The sequence below is a fragment of the Cynocephalus volans genome, chromosome 1, assembly GCF_027409185.1.
Source record: "Cynocephalus volans isolate mCynVol1 chromosome 1, mCynVol1.pri, whole genome shotgun sequence".
Classification (NCBI taxonomy): domain Eukaryota; kingdom Metazoa; phylum Chordata; class Mammalia; order Dermoptera; family Cynocephalidae; genus Cynocephalus; species Cynocephalus volans.
The window spans coordinates 135,234,893-135,260,985 of record NC_084460.1 but is presented as its reverse complement, the minus strand read 5'-3'; the positions used below and the strand labels follow the sequence as shown (position 1 = coordinate 135,260,985).

The following is a 26,093-nucleotide window of genomic DNA, read 5'->3' as shown; positions in this document are numbered from 1 at the left end:
AACAAAACTAAAGGTATTAATGTGTGAAGACTTTTACCTTCTTTCCCCCAATCTCAGAGGAAAAAAACGTCTTTCCTCTTACCCTAACTTAAACTCTCCACCTGGGTCTTAGCAATTCTTCCTGCTTGTCTTTGCTGGACATCAATCAGGCCCCATCTCTCCTGTGTGTTGTTTCTCCAATTTTACTGGTTCCTTTCTCTGAGTCCAGAAACACTGTCAAATCTCTCTCCATCACAAATTTACCTCAACCATGCCTACCATTCTAGCTACAACGCTGTCTATCACTGCTCTTAAGTACAAAACTTCCCAACATACCTTATTACCCATGGTTTCCACTGCTTTAGAGTTCACTAACCATTTCCCCTCTACCCATCTTGCTTCCCTTCTGCAACTCATCTCGCTGGAGTTAGCAATGGCCTTTAAGTTATAAAACCCAGTGGACTTAACACAACGCCCAGATCATAATAGTTACTGAAGAAATACTCACATACTTAGTTTAACAATCCAGCAGAATTGAAAGGAAAAGGCCAAAGCGAAATACTAAAAAACAAGATTATGAGAAAGTTTTCTTAAGCATTAAGGGCAAAAATGATATTTCAGTTTACCCATTGAAGCATCTCCTGTGGAAACAGAGATACATGTATAATTAGTGCACTAAAATAAATGTGCACATGCTAAGTGTACTAAGTGAAGCTGACTTTAATGAAAAATGTTAATAATTTCCCCAAAAGCCTTCCCTCTATTTCTAATCACAGATAGAGATTTCCAGTAATAGATATATTTCTACTAACAGCTAAAGATTTTCAGTATTGGTTTTGGGGTTGGCCTATAATTTTAAAAATACATTTAAAAAAATCACACATGCACTTTTTTTTATTTGAGGGACACATTTTCACATCTTTCATTTTTGTGAAATAGAAATCTGTATAACACAGTTAATCTGCTTCAAATTCTATTTCAGTTACTTAATGAATAGCTATTTACTAATGATAGCATCTTTTTTTATCATCATCATCTTTTCATATTTCAAAGAAGAATAATTACCCCACAATGCTTGTAAATATCATATTTATTTTTAAATGATACTCATATCCTCTCCCAGCAAGACTATTATATTTCTCTGCAAGTTCAGAAAGTCCTGCAAATCACAGACTGAATCAGCAAAAGCTGCATAAGAAGAACTGTCTCTGGAAGCAGAAAAACTGTGGAATCCTTAAACCAGGAATAAAGGAGTGAATATCTATGGTGCATTAGAATTATCTGAGGAGCCAGGCAGAAATGCAGATTTCAAAGCTCTAGTCCTGGAGATTCTCTGGTGTAGACATCAGGAGCATGCATTTCTAAAAACATGTGAAGTTGTTTTCATAAAAACGGTACCATAATCTCAGTCTCACAGCCTTGGAAAATAGAGAATTCTTTTAAATTTTGTATCAATACTTTGTGGGACTATAGAAAAAATATTTTTGTGTTTCTGTATGGTTGGGACTTTCTGATTAAACTTTACTGAATGTGGGACCTAGACTAAAAGAACAAATCCTGGAATTTCAATTATGACTGATGATTAGTGGAGAGAACTCCAAAGATATTTACCTCCAGAGACATTTAAACACATCCCTAGGGTATATGTTTAAATTTTAAGGGATGGATAAGATCTGGGACTGTAGAGACAACATCTGGATTTAAAACTGGAGAAGCTAGTCTTTTTTTTTTTTTTTTTTAGGCTGCTAAGTTTTATTTATTTATTTATTTATTTGGCTGGCTGGTATGGGGATCCAAACCCTTGACCGTGGTGTTATAAGACCGAGCTCTAATCAACTGAGCTAACCAGCCAGCCTGAGAAGCTAGTCTTATATTCCCTCTGGAGAGGTTTATTTATATTCTACAGGGTAAGAGTTACAATCTGGGAACCTTCGCAAAGAGCAAAAGACTGTGGGAAGGGTGATTGCCCTCACCTATATAAATTCCTAGATTCAGAGTTCCTTGCCTGTAGTACAAATTCCAGTATATGTAGGATAACATCTGATTCGACTCTCATCCCATTTGTTGCCTTAGGAGTAAGAAGTGGAGCAAAGGGGAATCAGCATTTTTATCTGCTATTATCAAATAATGTGTTCTGTTCCAGAAACCTAATGTTTGCATTTAAAGTAACATTAATTAATACAGGCATTTAAAATTCAACAGTTTGTGATGGAAGATGGACAACTAGTTCTCATAGATTCTAAAATTTGAATTTGCAAACATCTAGCTTAATCCCCTTCTTTTTTCAGGGTTGAGGTGAGATAATACTAGGATCAAAGACTAGAGACTTCACACAGGCCTGAACTCACTCAACTTGTAAACAACAGAACCAGGGCTGGGTCCTAACACTAGGCCGATGCTGTCCACCACGTCCTGCTTCTACAAAGAGCTCCTAAGCAGCCCCCAATCTGTATAGCTTTCCAAAGTGATCACTTTGCCTTCCAAACCTGCCTAATATAGAAAAAGCTCCTCAAAAAGGAAAATTATGATTATTCTTAGCCATTAACTTCTCAATTTCTCCTACACAGAAGAGCTATGGATCTGAACTGAAACAGGAGATCAAAGTAGTTCAAACAGCTTTGAACTAAGAATCAATCTTATGTTTTAGATCTACCACTATTCCTACATTGTTTATGTGACCTTTGTCAGAGAGGCAATACAGTTTAATAGAGTGAGGGGTCTGGAGCCATACTGGATTGGGTGAAATCACAGTTCTGCAGTTTTCTAACTCCATCTTTGGCAAATTACTTCCACGTACCTCAGTTTTCTCATACATAAAATAGGAATTAGAACAGGATTGTCATGAGGATTAAATGTCAGCATGTTTAGTACACCTCTAACAGTGGCACATTCTCAGTGCTAGTCCCATTTAATCCCTTTATTCATCCTTTCCATTTAGGTTCCTTCTTCTACGTAATATATACAGTTACAGTGATCACTCAGGTAATTTTAGAATTTACCAAAAATATACATAAGTATGAAAATACTAGGGAAGAGATTGGAGAGAAGGAAATTGGAAATATGAAAAATATGTGATCATCTTTTACTTCAAAAATGCTGTGGTGTCCAAATGGCATAATATACACAGGAAAAAAAACAGCAGATGAACCATGAAGCAGGTAAACGTGAAGCCTCAGGACCCCTCCCTCACACGGGCCTCCTCTACTGCCCTGCCCTAACTTCACATCTATAATTTTGTATTTTATTTCTTAAAAGGGGTCCCCAAAGTTGTATAAACCTCAGGCTCCAAAAAAATCTAGATATGCACTTGTTCAGAAGCATTTTAAATGATACTTAGTTATTTTCAAATGCCAGGAACTATTACTAGTGGTCTTGGCTCGTGTTCGGAAGACCTTCTCAAGATTCCATCGAATAGAGGAAAGATGATTCTAGATCACTGTGAAGCAGAGGTCATGGACGAACATCAGCTAGTTCTCTAGGAATTGATTAGAGCCCCTGAAGAGTCAGGAGACCGCACACCCTCGTTAGAAGGCTGGGCCTGGTCAGGGGAGATGAACAGAAAAAGTGAACAGGTGAAAGCACAAGGAAAGAAATAGAACCCCAAAACCAGTAAGTTTGAATTTTACTCAAGCCTACAGAACTGGATTCAGATCAAGAATATGATTAGAAGACAAAGGTTTAATGCGGTTAAGTCAGTAGCACGAGATATGGGGTTGGAGTTCAAAAATAAGAACCACAATCACAAAGTACAGTTCCCTGGACTGAATTCAAAATGTAAAGTTGGGTCCTGAGTTAGAGGGGGATATTAGGACAAACAAGATGAGAAATAGAATTCAAGCTAGGAGGGAAGACTCAGGCGGAACCCAGAGGCACAGGCTCGAAGGCCCAGACTTCCCTTAGATGGGAGCAGAGAGCAGCCTGCTGGGGAAGGAAGCCAAATACCTGGATCTTACTCTGAGCAGTCGGGGGACAGGCCCTGAGGTATATCCAGGATACCGGGCAGCTTCTCATACTCCCTGATAAGCATGCAAACTAATTGACAACTGGTGGAACATACAGTTCAGGTACTAAAGGAATTTTTGCAGGGCTGAGATCAAATAGGAATATTTGCATTAAAATCCAAATTATTATTCCCTTCAGTGAAAACCATTTCAGGCAACACACCTGAACCTCTCCTTCTCTCTCCATCTCTGCTGATGTGGATAGGAATGACTGATCAGTATGCAAAGAGAGAGCTGTACCATGGCAAGACTGCCTGCCACTGTCAAAGCTATTTCTGCCCTTCTCCAAGGAAGAATGTGTTCCCTCTGAACTCAAACTCCTATGGCCTTTGACAGCAGCAGTATTTGGTCACTTCTGTGAAATTCAGAAGAAGACAAAAATAAATGGTACTCCTTAGTCCCAACCTCCAGGGAAAAATTAAGTGACTTAAGCCAGGAGCTGAGAATAACCTGGACTCCCCCACCACACTGCTGTGAAGACACGCTGTTGTGATGCCCCTTAACCACTGGTGCTGTCTGAGTTTGTTTAGTAAACTAAAAATGCTGTTCTGTTAAGAGATGTGACATCAGCTTTTCAAGAAAGAATGAGAAAGAAAATAATCTGAACAAGAAATTTAAGTTAAGCAGTTGAACTTCTGTTAGACATCTGCTATGCCCAACACTGCCTGAGGTGTGGTGGCAGGAGGTATACAGAAGAATACCAACATATGATACCTGCCTTCAAGAGACTTCTAGTCCAATTAATCATAAGCAATTTGTTTAACATCTCATGTGGTATGCTGTGAACACAGGGCCCCAAAATGTGAATACATTATGTTATCCCTCTCTGAAAAGCAATGCATCACTGTAGAGAAATGAGATCTGTGTAGCAAGAGTAATGAAGTAAAATATTTCAACTACAGTGAGTGTAATAGCCTCTTGTTAGACAAGGTCCTTTAGGTGCCATAAATTTTAGATCATGGCAGTTTACGTAAGGAGACTGAAATGTACTCCTGATGAATAAATATATTTTCTAAAGCATCTGTTATAGAGATTTGACATCTCCGCATCCTACACAATAATGGCACATGAAAAAGATTAAATTCTGAACAGAAAAATGCATTCACATTCTTCATTACAAAGTTGTACTCAGAGATGCCATTTCAATTTGAAAAACACAGCTAAAAGTTCAGCAAGGCTTCATGCTCTACATTTACTGCTAAAACGACCAATGTGGGAATTGCCAGATTACACTATTTTTTTGTGTGTCAATATGACCACTGCAAAAGAATAGAACGCTATTGCTGAGTTCCTTTCAACAGATATGGAATATTATAAAGGCTATACATTTGATAGGAAGACTATGAACATGACAAATGAAATCCAAATGCAGTCTCTACTTCCATCCAAATGCAACACTTTAATTTTACTAAGTGTAAGAACACTGTGGTCTCCAATAATATATGCAGAAGTTGGTAAGTCTAATCTCTGTAGAGTCAACACATGCAATCAAATGAAAAATATTCATTTGGGGGAAGACTTCTGCATAAATCAAATTATTCCTTCCATCCTTCATTCATTGCTTGGTAAATACCTATTACATGAAAGATCCAGGCTTAGGTGCTTCTGGGAATGAAAAGATGAATTAAAAATGGTCCTTTCTTTCAAAAAGCTTATAGTCTAATAGAGGAGATAAATGAGATACACCATTAACTATAACACCAGGTAGAAAGTAAAGCATGTTCTAAGAAAGACACGCACAGGACAAAGGGCACTGGAAGGAAAGGACATATTTTTACAGGTAGAGAAATGAAGGAAGACTTCATACAGAGATTGAAATTAGTTCTAGATCTTGAAGGATTGGGGAAGTGCTAGACGCCACTCCAGACAAGAATGGCAGGAATAAAGGCACTCAGAGCAGCAAGGAAGTGGAGAACAGATGTGAGAAACGTGGAATAGCTCAGTGGAAACACCATGCAGAATGGAAGAAACCAGTGCTGGAAAGACAACTAGCATCAGAGTAGAGAGAGCCTGGACTATAGGCTAGAACATTAACATTAATCAGAAAATACTAACTCAGAAAAAACTAGAAGATACACAAGCAAGACACCACACAAACGTACTGATTGTACACTTATACTACCCATTAACATTACTTAGGTTCAAAGGGGTAAATATAGGGTAGCTTAATTCAAGGAATGAAGTTATCATCCTTCTTTTAATGATGAGAGTATTAAGTGCATTTCAAGTGGTACCAAAGGAGCCTGAATGACATATAAATAAAACTATATTCTGTGTGCATGAAAATGACACAGTTGTCCTTGTCATACCAATAAAAGATAGAAGAGAAATCTAAAGATTTCTAAGAGAGAGGCGAATTTAAGGACTGGAAAGTCCTCCTATACAGAAGAGTTGATTTTATAACTCTGCTTTATGGTTTTAAAATTATCGTCTAGTTTTACTGGAAAATAGAATAACAATTATCCAGCTAATATGCAATTAGCACCCAAGCGATCAAGTGACACAATGAAACTGAAAATGCTTCATCATTTGGCCAGCAGGTGGCACCTGTCATCTGGTATAGAAAACAGCAGGTAATGAGGCATGAAGCTGAAAGTAGAGTTAGGAACAAATTACTCACCTATTCAGAAGGAGAAAAACTGGAATGAGCTGTTTCAGAAGCACGATTTGTAATGAGGGTCCTGGCTTGTCAACACAGAGTATCAATTACACTGGGGGCAACCCTTTACTCTACAAAATGCACCAGAGGTGATGGATCTTGAATTTGAGCTCTCCTTTTAGGTTTACTGAACTTAGGTATTTCCCTTAACAAATACGATTTGCATTATATCAGTTTCTTGCCTTTGTAAGTGTTCTCATGTCCTTTTGGTCTGTATTTATCCTGAGACTGTGAGCAAAATGGTGCTGGAACCAGGCAAAAAGAAAACAAATTCCAACTTCACCATACAAACACATGTGTGACTTGACTCGAGTTGCTTAACTTCGCTGAACTTCACTCTCCTCTTTTGTTAACTAGCTGCAACATTGTAGGAATTAAGTAACATACTATGTGGGAATGATATCTTGGGACCCAGCTACTTCATTCTCTCCTAGAGGACAAGACCTAATCATCTGGATATCTCTCTTACCACAGCGGTCTTCTGACTCAGTGTGGATATTCTCTAAATAGGGGGTCCTGTGGGCGGTGCTCCTAGAAGTTCGACTTTGTCATTCTGTATACAGTAGGGTGTGTGGGGCAGGGGGAGAGGCTGTAGCTGCAAAATTCTGATAAGAGAACCATCATACTACCATTCCTACCATCATTTTATTTTTCTGGTTGTTAGTGACTCAAAACCTAGAACCACAGAATCTAAAATCCAGAAAGATCTTTGATTTACCTAGTCAACTCTTCATTTTTTCAGATCAGCTACCTGCTGCCATTAAAACTGAAATGCCAGGCACTGTCTTAGGTAACACAGATTCACAGGAAATAAAACCGAGACTATCCCTGCTCTCATGGAGCTTACTTCCATTCTGGCATCAGAGTTACTCCGTAGCCTCTCAGTGCCTGAACTGGAACAGACCCAGAGTCCAATACGTGCTCAGTGACCACCTCAAAATGAACTGACTGCCTACGGTTAGGTGAACTCCAACCAAAGGTTTCCTTGATTACCACAAAAACAGGGTCAATTAGGGGTGCTGCATCCTGGAAAGTATGTTAAATATGCTAGGGTTCTTTTCATAAAAAGATTTTGTGAAATTTTCCTTTTACAAAAGGAAAAGGGAGGATGTAAGGATTATATCCTTTGAACTAACAGCAGTACATTTCCATATCAGTACTGCTAAACTTCTTGGTTTAAATTTAAAACAATCTGAATCTATAACTATGGTTTAAATTTTTATGAAAAACTCAACTACCAAGAAAGGAAGAATAAGCACAACTGATGGCCCAAATCAGTTTCTCCATTAGCTGCCACCAACATTTCTGCCTTGATGATAAATAAAACATCCAGTCCTAAACAAACAACAAGCTAATTAAGTCTTCATGATTGGCACAATTAATATACAAAGGTCAGCTCTGACTTTTATAGGGAAGGAAAAAAAAGAGATGGCAATAAAGATAAAATCAATTCAGGACTTGTTGAAAGCCTTCACAAAGCTGAAAGAATTTTTAACGAAAATAAGAAGCAAAACAAAATTAAGACATTTCATAATGGAAAAACCTGAATTGACCTAATTGCCTTTTTATTAAAATAACCACAGGTAATGATACCTTTACTTCTTTTTAAAAGTATTTTTAAAAATTTTTAATTGACACATAATAGTTGTACGTATACAGGGGTTCTTCGAAAAGTTCATGGAAAGTTTCATATTATCTTTTAATTCTATTTTTTCATGAACTTTTTGAAGTACCCTTGTATATGTGGTACAATGATATATTTGGATACATGTATACAATGTGCAGTGATCAAATCAAAGTAATTAGCAAATCCACCACTTCAAACATTTGTCATTTCTTTATGTTAGGAATATCCAACATCCTCTCTTCCAACCATCTGAAATTATACAATAAACTGTTCTTAACTATAGTCATCCTATGGTGCTATAGAATACTAAAATTTATTTCTCCTCCCTAGCTGCAGTTTTGTATTCGCTGACTAACCTCTCCTACCCCTTTCTCCCCCCTACCCTTCCCTGCCTGTATAGCAGCTACTCTTCCACTCTTTACTTCTATGAGATCAACTTTTTTTAGCTTTCACATAATGACTGAGAATATGCAGTATCTATCTTTCTATGCCTACTTTATTTTTCTTAACATAATGTCCTCTGGGCTCATCCATGTTGCTATGAATGACAGGATTTTATTCTTTTTTATGGCTGAATAGTATTCCACTGTGTATATATAACACATTTTCTTTAACCAATCATCAGTCAATGGACATTTGGGTTGATTCCATATTTTGGCTATGTAAATAATGCTGCAATAAACATGGGGATAAAGGTACCATTTTAACATTCGTATTTCCTTTTCTTTGGATATATACCTAGTAGTGGAATTGCTGAATCATATTGCAGTTCTATTTGTAGTTTTTGAGAAAGCTCTATTACTGTTTTCCATAATGGCTGTACTAATTTACATTCCCACCAACAGTGTAGAAGGGTTCCCTGTTTTCTGCATCCTCTCCAGCATTTGTTATTATCTTTTTGATAACAGCCATTCTGTTGTGAGATGCTATCTCACTGTGGTTTTTATTTACATTTCTCTGATGATTAATGATGTTGAACATTTTTTCATATACCTGTTGGCATTTATATGTCTTCTTTTGAGAAATGTTTATTCAGATCATTTGCTCATTTTTCAATTGTATTTGTTTTTTTGCTGTTGAGTTGTTTGAATTTCCTGTATATTCTAGACATACAGCCCTTGTTGCTGAACAGTTTGCACATATTTTCTCCCATTTTGTGGGTTGTCTCTTCACTCTGTTGATTGTTTCCTTTGCTGTCCAGAAGTTTTTTAGTTTGATGTAAACCGATTTGTCTATTTTTGCTTTTGGTACTTGGGCTTTTGAGGTCTTATTTATGAATCTTTGCCCAGACTAATGTCCTGAAGCATTTCTCCTGTTTTTTCTTCTATTAGTTTCATAGCTTTGGGTCTAAAATTCAAGTCTTTAATCCATTTGGAGTTGATTTTTGTATATTGTGATGCCTTTACTTCTGACCTCTGTTATCAAACCCACTACTAGAAGCCTTAAGAACTGTATAAAGTTGAGCTATATTTTGGAGGTGGAAAGTGCTTCAGAGAAAGTATTTCCAAAGTGACTCACAGTGTCTTTCCAAGACAGACCTAAGACTCCAGGCTAACAGACCCTTCAAGGTGATCAGGCTTCTTTGGTTGTAACCACAGGTGGAAGGTGACTTGAACTGTAGATCCCTAGCAAGGGGGCTGAGTTAAGGAAATACACATAATAATACGGTGTTGGGACACACATACTGATAAGATGTTGAGGCTGGCGATCTTAACTCCCACTCCATCACTGAATTTTCAATTTTAATGAGTATTTTATTTTCTGACAACTACAAAGGAGCTCACACATTTGGACATATGCTACTGACCTTCTCAAGTGCTATTTGAAGAAGTTGACAGGCTATACAATTTAAAAATGCTGAATTTTGGGTGCTAAATCTATAAAGTAAGCACAGATCTAATTACTTTATTAGTTAGAAAAATAAAACAATTTTCTACATGCCATATTTTCTTGCACTTGAAATTGTTATGGTTACCATGTTTATTGATAGTAATGTTTTATTTACTGAATTTTCTCAACAATTAAATATGACTTTGACTATCTGTATTAATAGGCTAGTACTTTTTAAAAATGAACTCTTTACCTAAAACAATCCACCCTCAGGGAAAAAGCCTAATGAAATAAAAATAGCCTAAACTTTGGAGTCAAACAGACCTGTTTTCCCACTTTGACTACATGACCTTGGACATGCTGGCTGACCTCTATGAGGCACTCCATGCAGCTGGAGAGTGGAAATAAATATCCCTATTTCTCACATGCATTGTTGTGTAGATGGGCTTAGATATCACATGCACACCATTTTTTATAAAACTTTGCTTCCTCTTCTGGACTCACCCTCTAGAACAGTCCTTAGATCCAAAATTAAAAGGAGATGACAAAAAGGATGCACACTTTACTTGGGTAAACCACATTAATCAATTTGCACTTATGAAATCAACAGGTAAGAGTTACAGTAGAATTTGGAAAGAATTAATAACAACTCACCAGTGGCTGCTGTTCTGCCAGTCTATTTTGATACCTTTGGATCGATTCTCTAAGTTGCTTTTCTTTCTCAGATTTTGATGGTGATACTGTGCTCATGGTGCCCAAGGGGATGGAAGGGAGACGTTCTATCTGATCACAACTTCACAATCAACAGGGACAAGATTAACATCAGGAGAAAATATTAAACTATTTACTGTCAGTAAAAGATTATTTACTTCTACAAGGAGTTACTCTATCTTGCATATCCGAAATTCAAATACAAAAGAAGAGCATTGTGTTGATGACTTTAGGTAATACATGACCTTAAATCTCCAATTTGCATGGAAAAGAGCTTAATGGAAGATGTGGAGGATAGCATATATTTATGAGGATGGGAGAGCATTAATTATTTTGCTAATGCTTCACTTATCCTACATTATCATGAAATGAGGCCTTCTGCAAAAATGTTTTATAGATAATTGAGGTTTATCTCATTACAGTCTAATATGTTGTCCCCAAAAAATGGCACAAAAATCTATGTGTCTACCTAAAATATATCAAATACCTCTGCCTCCAAAACACATGGATGCTTTGTCTGATGCCTCAGAATCACTGTGAAGACCAGTGACTATGATGTAAGGCAGTACTCAGTGACAGCCTCGGGGGTTACTGAGTTAATGACAGCTCCTTCACCAATGACCCTCACTGCAGCATCCTTCCCAAGTGTCCTGCTGTCCTCAGAGCACCTGCTTTTGGCAGTCGCTCTGCATCCCGGCCTTATGAATGTGCTCTTTCTAATGACTAGTGAGCTAATAAATACATCATATAAGCATGCAGAATTGGGTGTAAGCGAACAATAAACAGGCTATGGATGAGCACTTCCCTCATTATGGTTTAAAAAAAAAATACTAATCAGTTTCAAGACATATGGTTTGGAAGGTTTGAGGGCTTTTTTTCTTCTTTCTTTTTGCTTTTGTGTCTACATTCTGGGGAGCTGAGTTAGCCATGCTGTTGGAAAAGTTAAGATATTATTTTGTTCAAGTCCCATTGGGCACAGCTCTGATTAGGGCGTGGCTGGGGATGTGTAGTAATGGGGCAAAACGTTAGGTCAGTTCCTCAAGCCTCTTCTAGGTCAAGGAGTTTTCTATTACTGACAAGTAGGGGGGAAGTTTCACTTGGCTACCAAAAAGAGGAGGAAGGGACAAAGTGCACAGAAAATCCATGTGTGTCCAAAAAGAGGAGGAAGGGACAAAGTACACAGAAAATCTATGTGTATGTGAGGCTAGGAGAGGAAGGAGGAGGTGGAGAATAGAAAGAGGGCCTTCTCCCATTTGAAAAAGCAAGAGAAAAGTGAAGCAGATCAAACCCACTATTTCTCTGTTTTTCAGGGCTGCAGTGTGTGTTTTTCTTGCTCCTTATCAACAGAGAAGACTGAAGAACTACAATCAAATTCAAGTGCTACTGTGAGAAAATGCTTAATTCCACCCACATTTGGTGTCTCTTATTACTGTTATTTTCAAAAAAAGGTGCTAGATAAACAAATCCTAGGAACAACTACTATATATACAGCCACCCCCAGTGTTTATTTGAAGACATCTGTGGGGTGGTACCTGTATAAGCTTTTATTTCATTTGAGGAAAGAAGCTTGGGTCACCATCAAGTATGTTCAGAAAAGAGAAACTCAAATATTTTATTAAAAAAGCAATCAGTTCAATTGGCCTCATTTAAAGATTTTTGGAAATAAGCTAAATTTTAATATGCTATAAAACCCATAGATATTTTTTAGCATCCTTTATGAAATTCAGACTTTTTTAGTTCAGTCAAGCAACAGGCATCATTTTTACCCTGCTGGTGATTCCTATTCCCAACGCAGATAAATGCATAGCATGAATGCGATGGAAGCGTACTGGTATCTATTTCTCAGGTGCTGTGACAAAAATTATCGCCTCCTTCTGTGCTCAAGTGGAAAACAAAAGTGCTTCGGTGGTTTGAAAAAGAATGGCCCCATTTCTTCCAGTCCAGGTTACCGACCCTGAATACTACCCTTTGTAAAATGGTGTGTTTTGGTCACTAAGAAGTATTTGAGTGGAATTAAGCTCACTGAAATGTAAAAGGATGCCTTCCAAGAGGGGATGTGGTAAGGCAGAAAGGGTACAGGTTTTGCATCAGAAGCTTGATTTCCAGTTTTGACTCTAGGGAGAAATCCTGGGCAAGTCACTGAACTTTTCTTAGCCTCTCTGTTTTCTCCTCTGGGAAAAGGGGAAAGTTCACAGGGTTTTTGTAAAGATAAAATGAGAACACATATATAATTGCAAAGTAAGAGAAAGTATTATTATGTCTGGTCCAAGTTCTGGTTACACGGACATTGTTCATTCAAATGCTGTTCACTGGCATTAACTCTGCTGACAACTGGCAATTAACCACTGACAATGAGCTGTAGTTTCTGTAAATACAGAGAATGCCACTTTTTACTTCTTAACTCTGTCTCTCCACTCTTAGAAAGTTCCCTAATAAACAACCATAGTTTGCTTCTCGTCACTTCAATACGTTTATTTTAAATGATTCTATCCAAATCCAATGGCACATATATCTCAGGATTTTGCCTAACAATAATCTGTTTCAAGGTATATTCTCAAGGTATGCATGGCCCATCCTGCCATACCAAATCAGAGGACCTAGCAAGGCTATTAGATTAATTTCTTTTCCTCCTGGGAATTACAATATCTGTATCACTGTTAATGAGCTCCTACACACACAAAAAATGCCAACTCTCAATTAACTGCCTATGTAATCAGGAGTTTTTCTTTATATCTCCTCTAAAATTCTTGCAGCACTTTAAGCATATTTTTTTGTCCTAATCATTTCAGTGGAAATGCAATACAGACGGTCAGTATTATGTCAGTATATTTAAAGAATCAAGGACTTAAGAAAATGATAAATATAAGAAGACATTTTGCATTTCAGGCTCTTTAGGTCCATCAGTTTTCTGTCAACATGGATAAATTTATCTTTCCACTCATCACAAGTGACACTGATTTGATGTGTAAAAGAGACAGAATTAATGCAGCTTTAAAGCTAATTTCACAATGTTCTGCGATAAGAGGGTGAGGGTGTGCCAATTCAGGGACAATGTAAATTGAAGGTAAAAGAAGCTGTAGATGACAGCTTCCCAGTTCCACATGTCTGATGATACCCAAGACTGGTCTAAGAAATCACAGCTGTGTGGTCAGAGCTGTGGAGAGTGGCCTAAATTCTGGTGGCTTGTTATCAAAGGGCCTCCAGTGGCCAAGGATTTTCAGCAGATTGTCTTGACATAAGGCTCACCTAGACCCAGAGAAGATGCATATTATACTATTATACCCCATTCTAGTGGATGGGAAGCTGAGTTAAGAGAGGTTATATCATTTGTCTGAGATTTCACAGTTATTAGAGGAAGGAGTCAAACCTGGGCAGCCTGGCCTGTGAGTCTGGACTCTAAAACCTATACTGTATAAAAATTCATAACTCACACTAAGTGATTAATATTATTAGTTATTGCCAAAAGAATAAAATACCTAGGAATAAATTTAACCAAAAAGGTGAAAGATCTCTACAATGAGTACTACAAAACACTGCTGAAAGAAATTAAAGAAGACACCAAAAGATGGAAAGACATTCCATGTTCATGGACTGGAAGAATTAATATGGTGAAAATGTCCATACTACTCACAGTGATCTACAGATTCAATGCAATCTCCATCAAAATACCAATGACACTCTTCACAGAAATAGAAAAAAAACAATCCTAACATTCATATAGAACAACAAAAGACCTCAAATAGCCAAAGCAATCTTGAGGGAAAACAAAACAAACAAACAAAAAACAATAGACTCATTATACTACCTGACTTCAAAGTATACTACAAAACTATAGTAACTAAAACAGCATGGTACTGGCATAAAAACACACACATGGAGCAATGGAACAGAATAGAGAACCCAGAAATCAACCCAGGTACTTACAGCCAACTGATATTTGACAAGGGCAACAGGAGCATACACCGGGGAAAAGACTGCATTTTCAACAAATGGTGCTGGGAAAACTGGACATATATGTGTAGAAAAATGAAACTACACCTGTACTTCTCACCTGTATACCAAAATCAAGTCAAAATGGATTAAAGACCTAAGTATAAGATGTAAAATACAGGGAAAACACTTCAGGATGTAGGACTGGGCAAAGACTTTATGAATAAGACCCCCAAAGCACAAGCAACAAAAGAAAAAATAAACAAATGAGATTATACCAAGCTAAAAAGCTTCTGCACAGCAAAGGAAACAACACAGCAAAAAGACAACCTACAGAATGGGAGAACTTAGGGATTAATATCCAGAATACAAAAGGAACTCAAACAACTTCACAGTGAAAAAACAAATACTCTGATCAAAAAATGGGAAAAGGAGCTGAATAGATATTTTTCAAAGGAAGACATACAAATGGCCAATAAATGAAAAAAATGTTGAACATCACTAATCATCAGGGAAATGCAAATAAAAACCATAGTGAGATATCATCTCACCCCAGCTAGACTGGCTATTATCAAAAAGAGTAAGAATAACAAACGCTGGTGAAGATGTGGAGAAAAGGGACTATAAATTAGTAAAGCCATTATGGAAAACAGTATGGAGGTTTCTCAAACAACTACAGATGAGAACTACCATATGATCCAGCAATTGCTCTACTGGATATATATACAAAGGAATAGAAATCATCATGTTGAAGGGATATCTGCACTCCTGTGTTCATTGTGGCTCTTTTTACGATAGCCAAAATATGGAACCAACGTAAATGTCCATTGGCAGATGACTGGATAAGGAAAATGTGGTATAGATACAAAATGGAATACTATTCAAACATAAAAAAGAATGAAATTCTGCTATTTGTAGAAACATGGATGAGCTTGGAGAAAGTTATAGTAAGTGAAATAAGTCAGGCGCAGAAAGAGAAATACTGCATGTCACCACTCACAAAGGAGAGGGAGGGAGGGAAGGAAGGAAAAGGCAGACCACAATAAAATGCTGAACTTTCAGAAGGAGAGAACAGACCTATAGTTACTAGAGATGGGGGAGGGGGAGTGGGAGGGGGGTTAGGGAGTAATTAGGTAAGAGATACCAATAACAATTACAATTTGTAATGATGAACATGCTAATATTGATTTGATCATCACATACTATACACAAAAACTGATAGTCAACTCTGTGCCCCATAAATATGTATAATCAGTTATGTTTCAATTAAAAAAATAAATAAAATATAAAAATATCATTAGCTCTTATTAATATTGAAACTGAGCCAACACTTTGTTCCTATTTGGGAGAAATCTAAGTTCCAAGTTAGGGCAGGTTAGAAGTCAGATGATTGTGGCTTTGTGAAGAGGTTTCTTAGCCCTGATTTGGGCTTCAATTCTCACTTTTTTAAAATGAGGAAATGAGATTAGATCAGTGTTTCATAATCATTCTCCCTGGAGCTCTAGGCTTTTTGCAGAGAGTAGAAAGCAGAAGTGGGAAATGGATACCTTTGGTGCCCGGGTTTCCAGCTGCCAATTCAATCAGGATAGTTCTGCATTTATCTATTTTATATATTTGGGTTCTGTGACAAATTTTATTTGGGAAAACACAGGTTGTGTTGTAAAACAAGAAAGGAAGATTGAAAAACTCCTGGGCCATGTGAAATCTAAGAGTCCTTGCTTTACCTCTGACATATTTCTTCAGTCTCTAAATATAATTAACCTGAGGACTCTAGGTGAAAGTGTTTTTAACTATAGTTTCTAAATTTTGTTTTCTTTTTAATTTTTTTTATTTTGCTTTTTTTTCAGAGATGGATAAAAATAAACAAACAGAAGCTATTACCCTAATGTCTATATTAGCGATTTTGATCTACTTATCCAGCCTAAAGGACTTAGAACAGACTGCAGGGAAAAGCCATGCTTGACTTAGGGGTGCTTTTGCTAAAGAGGAGCATAACTCTTTTTCCCCGAGGTAAAGAATATTAGTCTAAAAGGGCTTATAATAACATTGATACCATAAATATTTAATCAGTCTTTTTTCTGCTTTGGTCTGGACTTTTTCCTCTAAGAGCATAAAGCAATGAAATCAATACATGACTTAAATAGAAAAAGCACATGGTCTTACAGTTTGATGCCTCTGAGTAACACTCCTGTACGATAAGGTTGTATGTTGTGCGAAAATGAACTGGGAAGCAGAACTCTTAAACACTGGGTCATGGGCTCCTGCCAGTGGAAGTACAGAGCTGCCCACCCCAACATCTGCAAATTGTTACATCCAGATCTCTTTTATTTGATGGAAAGGCACACTAACAAAATAATCTTTTTACAGGTAGCAAGGGGCTAGAAAGAGTGCAAAGAGATAAAAGCTACTGAGCTAACATCTGTCTATACCTGACATTTTCCTATTTTATACATATAGACTTTAAGAATTAAAAATGAATAAAGAATTTTAGAAAGCTATCAAAAAATTACCTATTTTCCAAAAGGTTAGGATTGTTAGCACAAATCCACATGTCGAGAGATTCTTTTTCCTGATAATTAGTAGAGAAAGGTAAGACTCTCCATTTAAGGCAAAGATCTGATAATCAAAACAAAACCACACACAAAAGGGATCACGATCAGAAATTAATCCATTATAGTAAGATGTCAGTTTGCATATTCCAGAAGTATGAGGTATCTCTCAATCCAAAGACAAGTGAATCCTTCATCACATAACATTATGCTTGATGGCACAACTGTTCTAGGATTCCACCAGCTACTTCAGAATCACACCAAGAAATGATCATTATTGTTGCTATTATTATTATTATTGCTTCAGTTCCCTGCAGTTGGTTTCTGCTACTTTCAACCAAAAGAACTTTAAGTAATAGATCCCACTTTATCTTCTTAAACCACATTAAGAATTCCAGTGACCTGATTCTGCCATTTTCTCTGACTTGTCCCCATCTAGGACAATACTACTTTCTGTCTCTAACCCCGTGTCTGACATAAGAAGGAAAATCAAGGTCTCTGAATCATTTACACATTTTCTTCTTCTGTAAATGTTTCTGCTCTTATTCCACTCTCCAGTCTACACTTTTTGATTTCCTTGTCTATTTCCCTTGTTACCTTTAGGACAAAGCACATGACTCTCTCCAGGCTACACTTAAGTTTAATCCTGGATTCCCTCCAGACAGACTGTTAACAGTTTGTAGGTAAATACCTGTCTCTGTTCATCTAAGGCAGAGGCAGTCTGCACAGTGGTTAAGAACCCAGACAGATCCACCTCTTATTTTCTCTATGATCCTAGACAAATTACTTAACTTCTCTAGGTTTCATTACCATCATCTGTCAAAAAATATTAATATTAGTACCTATCTAAAAGAGTTACTGAGGATGAAATGACATAATAATGATAAAAGCCAAAATTGTTAGACACTATCCTAAGCACTTAGTAAACTTTACATTTATTAATTCATATTACTCTCACAACAGCTCTACGATGTAGCTGCAAGTACTAATCTCATTTTATAAATGAGGAGACTGAGGCTTAAAAAGGATAAGTAATTTGCCCAATTTTATACAGCTCTTGAGTACTGGAGATTGGATTCTAACAGTAGCTGGCACACACCAAAAATACACAGTACTTGTTAGCCATTATTATTATCTTCTGATAGGTTGCTACATTCTGTCATCAATTTCCTCAATTATACCTTCTAAATATATCATGTGTGTTCCTCTTAAATCTCACTGCCACACCTTAATTTGGATGTTTATGTTTTCTCACTTGGATCTTAGATTACAGAAGGAGTCTCCTCAGAGGTCAGACCCCTCCCTTTGCTCTAGTCCTCTATCAAATCACCCTTCACTGAGCTGCCAGAGCCACCTTACTACAAGTTACATCTGACTAGTCAGCCCATCCTTGGAATACGCCCAGGTTAAAGGTTGGGGAGATATTCCCAGGCACTATGTAAGTGTTTCTGTAGAGTTTTTTACACACTGTAGGGTGCTTTTTGGTTTGCTTGTCTATCTTCTCCACTGGACTGTTCATTATAGATAGCAGAGATTGTCTGTAATTCCATTACCCTTTGTATAGTGGCTAGAAAACATATCAAAAATGCTCAATGATTCAATAATGTTATTCACCTATTGAAAAACTTCCAATACCTCCCTACAGCTTATCAAAATAAAAACCTATCCTGGCATTCAAGGCCCTCCAAACATGTATACTCAACCTAGTGTTTTTGTCTTTTATGATTTCTTCGTTATTCATTAATTCAGTTGCCAATTACTAAATGTCTACTGTGTATTAGACACAGCATTACATATTAAAAACAGCATGCTGGTTGTTTCTATTACTCCACCACAAACATTTTAGCTGAAGTGCACACCTGAAACTAACTCATATTTCCCGACTCTTTATCTCTGCCTTTCAAAACTCTGTTTTAAATACTATCATGAATGCTACCACTGTCACAAAGTCTTGTCTCTACTCCCTCTTTTTCTTTGAACCCTCAAAGAACTCTTTGCCTCTATTACATTATTTACCTTATTTTTCTGTTACAATTATTTTTGTGCGTACCTTAATCTCTCTCCTAGACTGTAACTTTCTTGAAAGCATAAACTGTCTTACCCACCTTTGTCTCCTGCATTCCACATTTCTTAACACAATCACATACATATTTAAAAACTCATTAATATTAATATTTGCTAATTAGAATGGTATTCAGCACTCACCACACTGTATGATGGATGGGATGCCCATGGCTTGTCTTCTCTGATATTGAATAGAATCTAAAGGTTTCTCCTTGTCTTTGTTATTCTGGTATCCAAACTCCTTCCAAAATAATGTTAGATTTCTATTACCTTAAAAAAAATAAAGCAGGCAAAGAATAATGGAAAAAAAACCAAACAACATGACCAAGAAGATTAACAAAGAAAAATTTTGATATAAACACATGCAATACAATATGATATCAACTATGCAAAAACTAATAAATATACAGAAATAAGAGATTAAAATATTAACATTATCTCTGAGTAACAATATTATAGGTGAAATGGTTCCTGCTTTATACTTTCTTGCATTTTTGAAATTATATGTGATATATATGCAATGTTTTTATAATAAAATTAAAGACAACAGCAGTTATAAAAAATGTTATTTTATTATTGCCATAAAACATATTGACATTTAAAGCACTGTTGTTTAATATTCCCAGGAAGGACTATTCTGATTAAACTTAAAGGCTACACAAGATTATTGATACAGGCTGGCCAGTTAGCTCAGTTAGTTAGAGCATGGTGCTGACAGCACCAAGGTCTAGGGTTTGGATCCCCATATCAAGCAGCTGCCAAAAAAAAAAAAAAAAAAAAAAAGATTATTGAAACAAATATTTATCATTCCTATCTCATAGTCAGACTTCCTTTACCTTTATTTTATCTCTGGCTCCCTTTCCTACCCTAGCCCCAAACTCTGTACTTTCTCTTTGTTTGAAAATACCACGTACATAGAGGACCATTAGAAAGTCCTCTTTAGGAGGCTTTGTTCTTATCCTTTGATCCAGCAATTGTAGTGCTAAGAATTTTCCCTAGAAACATACATAAATGGCCATTTATGAGGTCTTCACAACTTCATGGAAAATACGTATTATGAAAAAACTACGCATTGGTTGCAATTTATTTTTTGCACCCAAATAAACTTGTACTCACTTGTTATAACATGTCTGAACAGGATCTAGTTTGAGGCACTAAGAAGGATAAGACATCAGTTTGAAAAGACCTCCTATCAGAGCAACATGAATTCTGCTAAAATTGAAGCAAGAACAAACATCAAATTCATGGTGAAGCTTGGATGGAAGAAAGGTGAAATCATTGATGCTTTATGAAGAGTTCATGAGGACAATAACCCAAAGAAATCATCAGTTTACAAATGGATGGCTTGTCTTAAGAAAGGACAAGAGGATGCTGCTGATGTCCACAGCAGCAGACCATCCACAACAATTTGCGAGGAAAAAATTAATGTTGCCCACACCCTAATTTAAGAGGACAAGGATTAACAGCAGAAACAGTACCCAACAACGCAGACATCTCAACTGGTTCAACTTATGCAATTGACTCAAAAATTACAGTTGAGCAAACTTTTCACTCAATGGGTGCCAAAACTATTGTGGCCAGATCAGCTGCAGACAAGACCAGAGCTTTCAATAAAAACTTTAAACAAGTGGGATCAAGATCCTGAAGCATTTCTTCAAAGAAGCATAACAGGAGATGAAACATGACTTTATCAGTATAATCTTGAAGACAAAGCACAATCAAAGCCATGGCTACCAACAGGTGGAAGTGGTCCAGTCAAAGAAAAAGCAAACTGGTCAAGAGCAAAGATCATGGCAACAGTTTTTTGGAATGCTCATGGCATTGTGCTTGCTGACTTTCTGGAGAATCAAAGAACAATAACACTTGCTTATTATGAGAGTGTTTTGAGAAAGCTAGCCAAAGCTTTAGCAGAAAAACACCTGGAAAAGCTTCCTCAGAGAATCTTTTTCCAACATGACAATGCTCCTGCTCATTTTTCTCAACAAATGAAGGCAATTTTGTCAGAGTTTCAATGGAAAATCATTAGGCATCCACCGTACAGTCCTGATTTTGCTCCTTCTGACTTCTTTTTGTTTTCTAATCATTAAAAAGCTTTAAAGGGCATCCATTTTTCTACATTTAATAATGTAAAAAAGAAAAAAACTGCATTAACATGGTTAAATTACCAGGACACTCCATTCTTTAGGGATGGGACTAAAAGTCTGGTATCATCACTTACAAAAGTGTCATGAACTTGATGGAACTTATGTTGAAAAAACAAAGTTTATGTTTTTTATTTTTATATTTTAATTCCACTTTTCTATGAACTTTTGGAAGTCCCTGATATTTTACAGCACTGTTTGAATATCAAAAAGTTAGAAATAACGTAAAAGCCTATGAATACAGAAGTGATAAATTCCATTCTGAAATGATGAAACACTGGGTAACCTTTAAAAAGAGAGAGGTGGTATACGAAGGTATTAACATTCAACTCTGTACCTCACAAATATGTTTACTTATTTTTCAATAAAAAATAAATAAAATAAAAAGAGAGGTAGAGATAAATGTAGTGCTGCATCAAGATCTCTAAAATATAGTTTTAATTTTAAAAAAGATATAAAACAGCATACCTAGTATAATCAATTTTTGTAATTTATAAAAAGCATATACATATAAAATTGCGATGTGCATACTTTTCTTTTCCAGAATGAATGCAAAAAAAGTTTTAATAGTGGATACCTTTAGAGAGGAGACATGTTGAGAGAAAGGAAAGGAAAAATACTTTTACTTTTCACTTTTCTGGACACTTTTAATATTTTTACATGTGCATATATAACTTTAAAAAGTTTTTTAATCCATGTTTTACTATTTTGTCCAATATAGTAATAACCACTAACTACAAGCCACATGTGGCAATTGAGTTCTTGAAATGTAGCAGATATGGAACATTTTTGTCAATGTACATATTTCAAAAAGTGTGTTCTGAAATATATACCTTGGAAATATGAGAAATAGGGCCAGCCTTACAACAACCTTAACATATGGTTGTGTAATCTGTGTGAAGCACAAATAAATGGACTTACACCTTACTATTCCCGTTAAAATTTAGGCTCAGAATGTTATGGGCCTTAAAGACCAGCAGGGGAGGGACTCAGCCTTTGAAAGCAACTTCCCAGCTAGGCTGGGTTGAAAGTAGATCTCATAAATTCCTAGGTCTCCTGTCTTATTTCTTCACAAAATCCCTAGGTACTCTTGTTCCAAATTTTCTTTTGGATTCTGCTTTTTAAGCTTTCAATTCAGACTGTCAGTTTCTGCTCTGTGCCTGGGATTTGGTCTTAGTCTCTCTCATACTCCACTACTTCTCTGCACACCAGAGCCTGATATTCTACTCTGGTATATGGAAGGTCTCAGAGGCTTTTCTTCTCTGCTTTGCACATTAACTAATTGGTCTTCACTATGTTAAGGTAGGGGGTGCTGTAGATTTTTTAAAAACACGAATTTGAATGTTGGCTCTGTCATATATTAGTTGTATAATTGCGGGTATGCCTCTAAGTTTCTTTTATCCATAAGGTGAGCAATTACAATAACTCGCCTTACAGGATTACCATAAAGAATAAATGTGCAGGCACGTTTATAGATTAAAATCTATAGAGCCTGGAAGATTCTGGGAACATAGTAGAATACAAAGCACCAGAAATCTGTTTGCAGATTTTCACCACCCAGACAGACACGATCTGGCAGAATCTGTCTAATGTAACTATTTTGGAACTCTGGAGTCTATTGAAGACTTGCAATTTCGAGAGGAAGACTTGGATGGTAAACTGCAGTTAATTTTAGTTATTTCAGTTTTAGCCAGTAGCAGCTACCCATCCTGTACTCCTTAATCCTGTGACAGACAGCTGTGCTTGTGTTCCAGGAAGACCTTGCACACAGCTTGTAGGACTCAGGGTGGTCAAATAAAAGATGCTGTCCTCCAAATATCAGGGATCTCTGCTCTGATCACTGACTGTTGCTTATGATCACAGAAGTGCAGACAAAGGGGTGGAGGCCATTGTTATACCTCCTCTCATTATTGTAAGCTCCTCCCCCCTCTGACTGAAGTAATTTCCAGAGAATTCAAAGAACTGGTGGTTTCTGTACCCCTTTCATTTTTCTCTTTTTCCTCTTTTGGGAGACAGATATTGAAGACTAGCAGATTCAAAGCAACCACACATATAGGGGGAATCAGAAAGTCACCACACATGCCTGGGGAAGACACAGGCTCAGAAAAATCTGAGAAGACCTTAAGTTTACACCTTAGGCAGAAACTGTCTACAACAATAAAACAAAACAAAATAAAAAACCAGCAAACTTTAGGGAAGGGGAGGAATCTGATTTCCAAAGTTATGACATTATAAGATTCAAATTTACAGTTTTCAACAAAAAAATCACAAGATATACAAAGAAACAGGAAAGCAGGAAAGTATGGCTCATCCAGAGGAAAAAATAAACCAGCAGAAATTGTCCCTGAAAAGACCTGATGACAGATCTACCAGACAAAGTCTTTAAAACAACTGTCTTAAAAATGCTCAAAGAACTAAATGAAGATGTAAAAATGTGAAGAAAGTGATGTATGAACAAAATTTAAAACATCAGTAAAGAAACAGAAAACCTAAAAAAAAAAAAAAAAAGAAAAAAAGAAATTCTAAGGCTGAAACATGTAACTGAAAAAAAAAATTTACTAGAAGATTTGAATGCAGATTTAAGCAGGCAGAAGAAACAGTAAACTTGAAGACAGGATAATAAAAAATTATTTATGTCTGAGACACAGGAAAATAAAAGATTGAAGAAAAGTGAATGAGCCTAAGGGACCAATGAGACACCATCATGCAGACCAACATACACATTGTGAACGTCCCAGAAGAAGGAGAGACAGAGAAAGGGCAAGAAATACTATTTGAAGCAATAATGGTTGAAAACTTGCTGCATTTGTTGAAAGACATGGATATAAACATCCAAGAAGCTTAAAAAACTCCAAATAGGATATACTCAAAAAGTCCCACAGCAAGTCACATTGTAATCAAACTGCTGAAAGACAAGAAAATTTTCAAAGCAGAAAGAGAAAAGAAACTCATCACATTCAAGGGATCCTTAAAAATATTATTAGTAAGTTTCTCATTGGAAACTTTGGAGGCCATAGGGCAGTGAAATGGTATATTCAAAATGCTTAAAGAAAACTGTCAACCAAGAAACCTATATCTGGCAAAGCTGTCCTTCAAAAGTGAGAGAGAAATTAAGACATCCCAGATAAACAAAACAAAAGCTGAGAAAGTTCATTACCACAAGACCTTGCCCTCCAAGAAATGCTAAAAAGATTCCTGTGGGTTGAAATAAAAGGACACTAGGCAGTTACTAGAAATTGTATAAGGAAATAAAAATATCATTAAAGGTAAATGCATGGGCAATTATAAAAACTAGTACTATTATAACAGCGATGTGTAACTACAGTTTTTTGTTTTTTACATAATTTAAGAAACTAATTCATTTTTAAAAATTAATTTATGTTTTTGTACAATACAATGTATAAGGATATAATTCTGTGATATCAACAACTAAAAGGGGTGGGAAAGGACCTTTTTAAGAAGCAGAGGTTTTGTATGCTATTGAAGTTAAGCTGAAATAAATTCAAATTAGAGTGTTATAACTTTAGTGTGTTAAATGTGATCCTCATGGTAACCACAAAGAAAGTAGCTAAATATATGCAAAAGAACATAAGAAAGGAATTTAAATGTTTCACTATAAAAAATCAACTGGACACAAAAGAAGACAGTAATTCAGGAAATGAGAGACAAAAAAAGCTATAAGGAATATGGAAAACAGTTAGCAAAATGACAGAACTCTACTGTTATCAGTAATTACTTTAAATTTAAGTGAATTAAACTCTCCATTCAAAAAACAGAGATTAGCAGAATGTATTAAAGAACATGATTCCAGTATATTTTGTCCACAAAAGACCCACTTTCAATCCAAAGACACAAATTGGTTAAAAATGAAATAATGAAAAAGGATATTTCTTGCAAATATTAAGCAAAAGAGATCAAGAGTGGCTATCTTAATATCAAACAAAATAGATGTTAAATTAAGAAAAAATTACAAGAACAAAGAAGGACACTATATATTAATAAAAGTTTTAATAAAGCAAGAAGATATAAGAATTATAAACATTTATGTACCTAATAACAGACTATCAAAATATATAAAGCAAAAATTGACAAAATTTAAGGAAAAAATAGACAGTTCTACAATAATAGTTTTAAACTTCAATACCATACTCTCAATAATGGACAGAACAACCAGACAGAAGATAAGCAAAAGTTAAAAGATAGAGGACTTTAACAACACAATAAACCAACTAGATCTAAAAACTAAGTCTCAATAGACTTAAAAAGATAGTTATCATACAAAGTATCTTCTCTGATCACAGAGGATGGAAAGGAAAACTGGAAAGTTCTCAGATTTGTGGAATTTAAATAGCACATTATTAAACAATCAACAAATCAAAGAAGAGATCACAAGGAAATTAGCAAATACTTACAGATGAATGAAAACAAAAACACAACATACCAACACTTATGGGACACAGCAAAAGCCATGCTGTGGGGGAAATGTATAGCTACAAATGCTTGTGATTAAAAAAAAAAAAGGAAAGATCTCAAATCAAAAACCTAACTTTACAATTTTATAACTTAAGGAACTAGAAAAAGAAGAACATACTAAATCCAAAG

The 26,093-nt window shown here is 36.1% G+C and overlaps 1 protein-coding gene across 1 annotated transcript in view; it reads right to left on the bottom strand.

Annotated features, from left to right (window-relative positions):
• MORC1 (MORC family CW-type zinc finger 1) overlaps positions 1–26,093 on the bottom strand; it is a 175,321-nt gene that overhangs the window by 53,884 nt on the left and 95,344 nt on the right. The window contains 3 exon segments of the mRNA XM_063113301.1: positions 10,753–10,889; positions 17,248–17,353; positions 19,492–19,620. Coding sequence (XP_062969371.1) covers positions 10,753–10,889; positions 17,248–17,353; positions 19,492–19,620 — 372 coding nt within the window.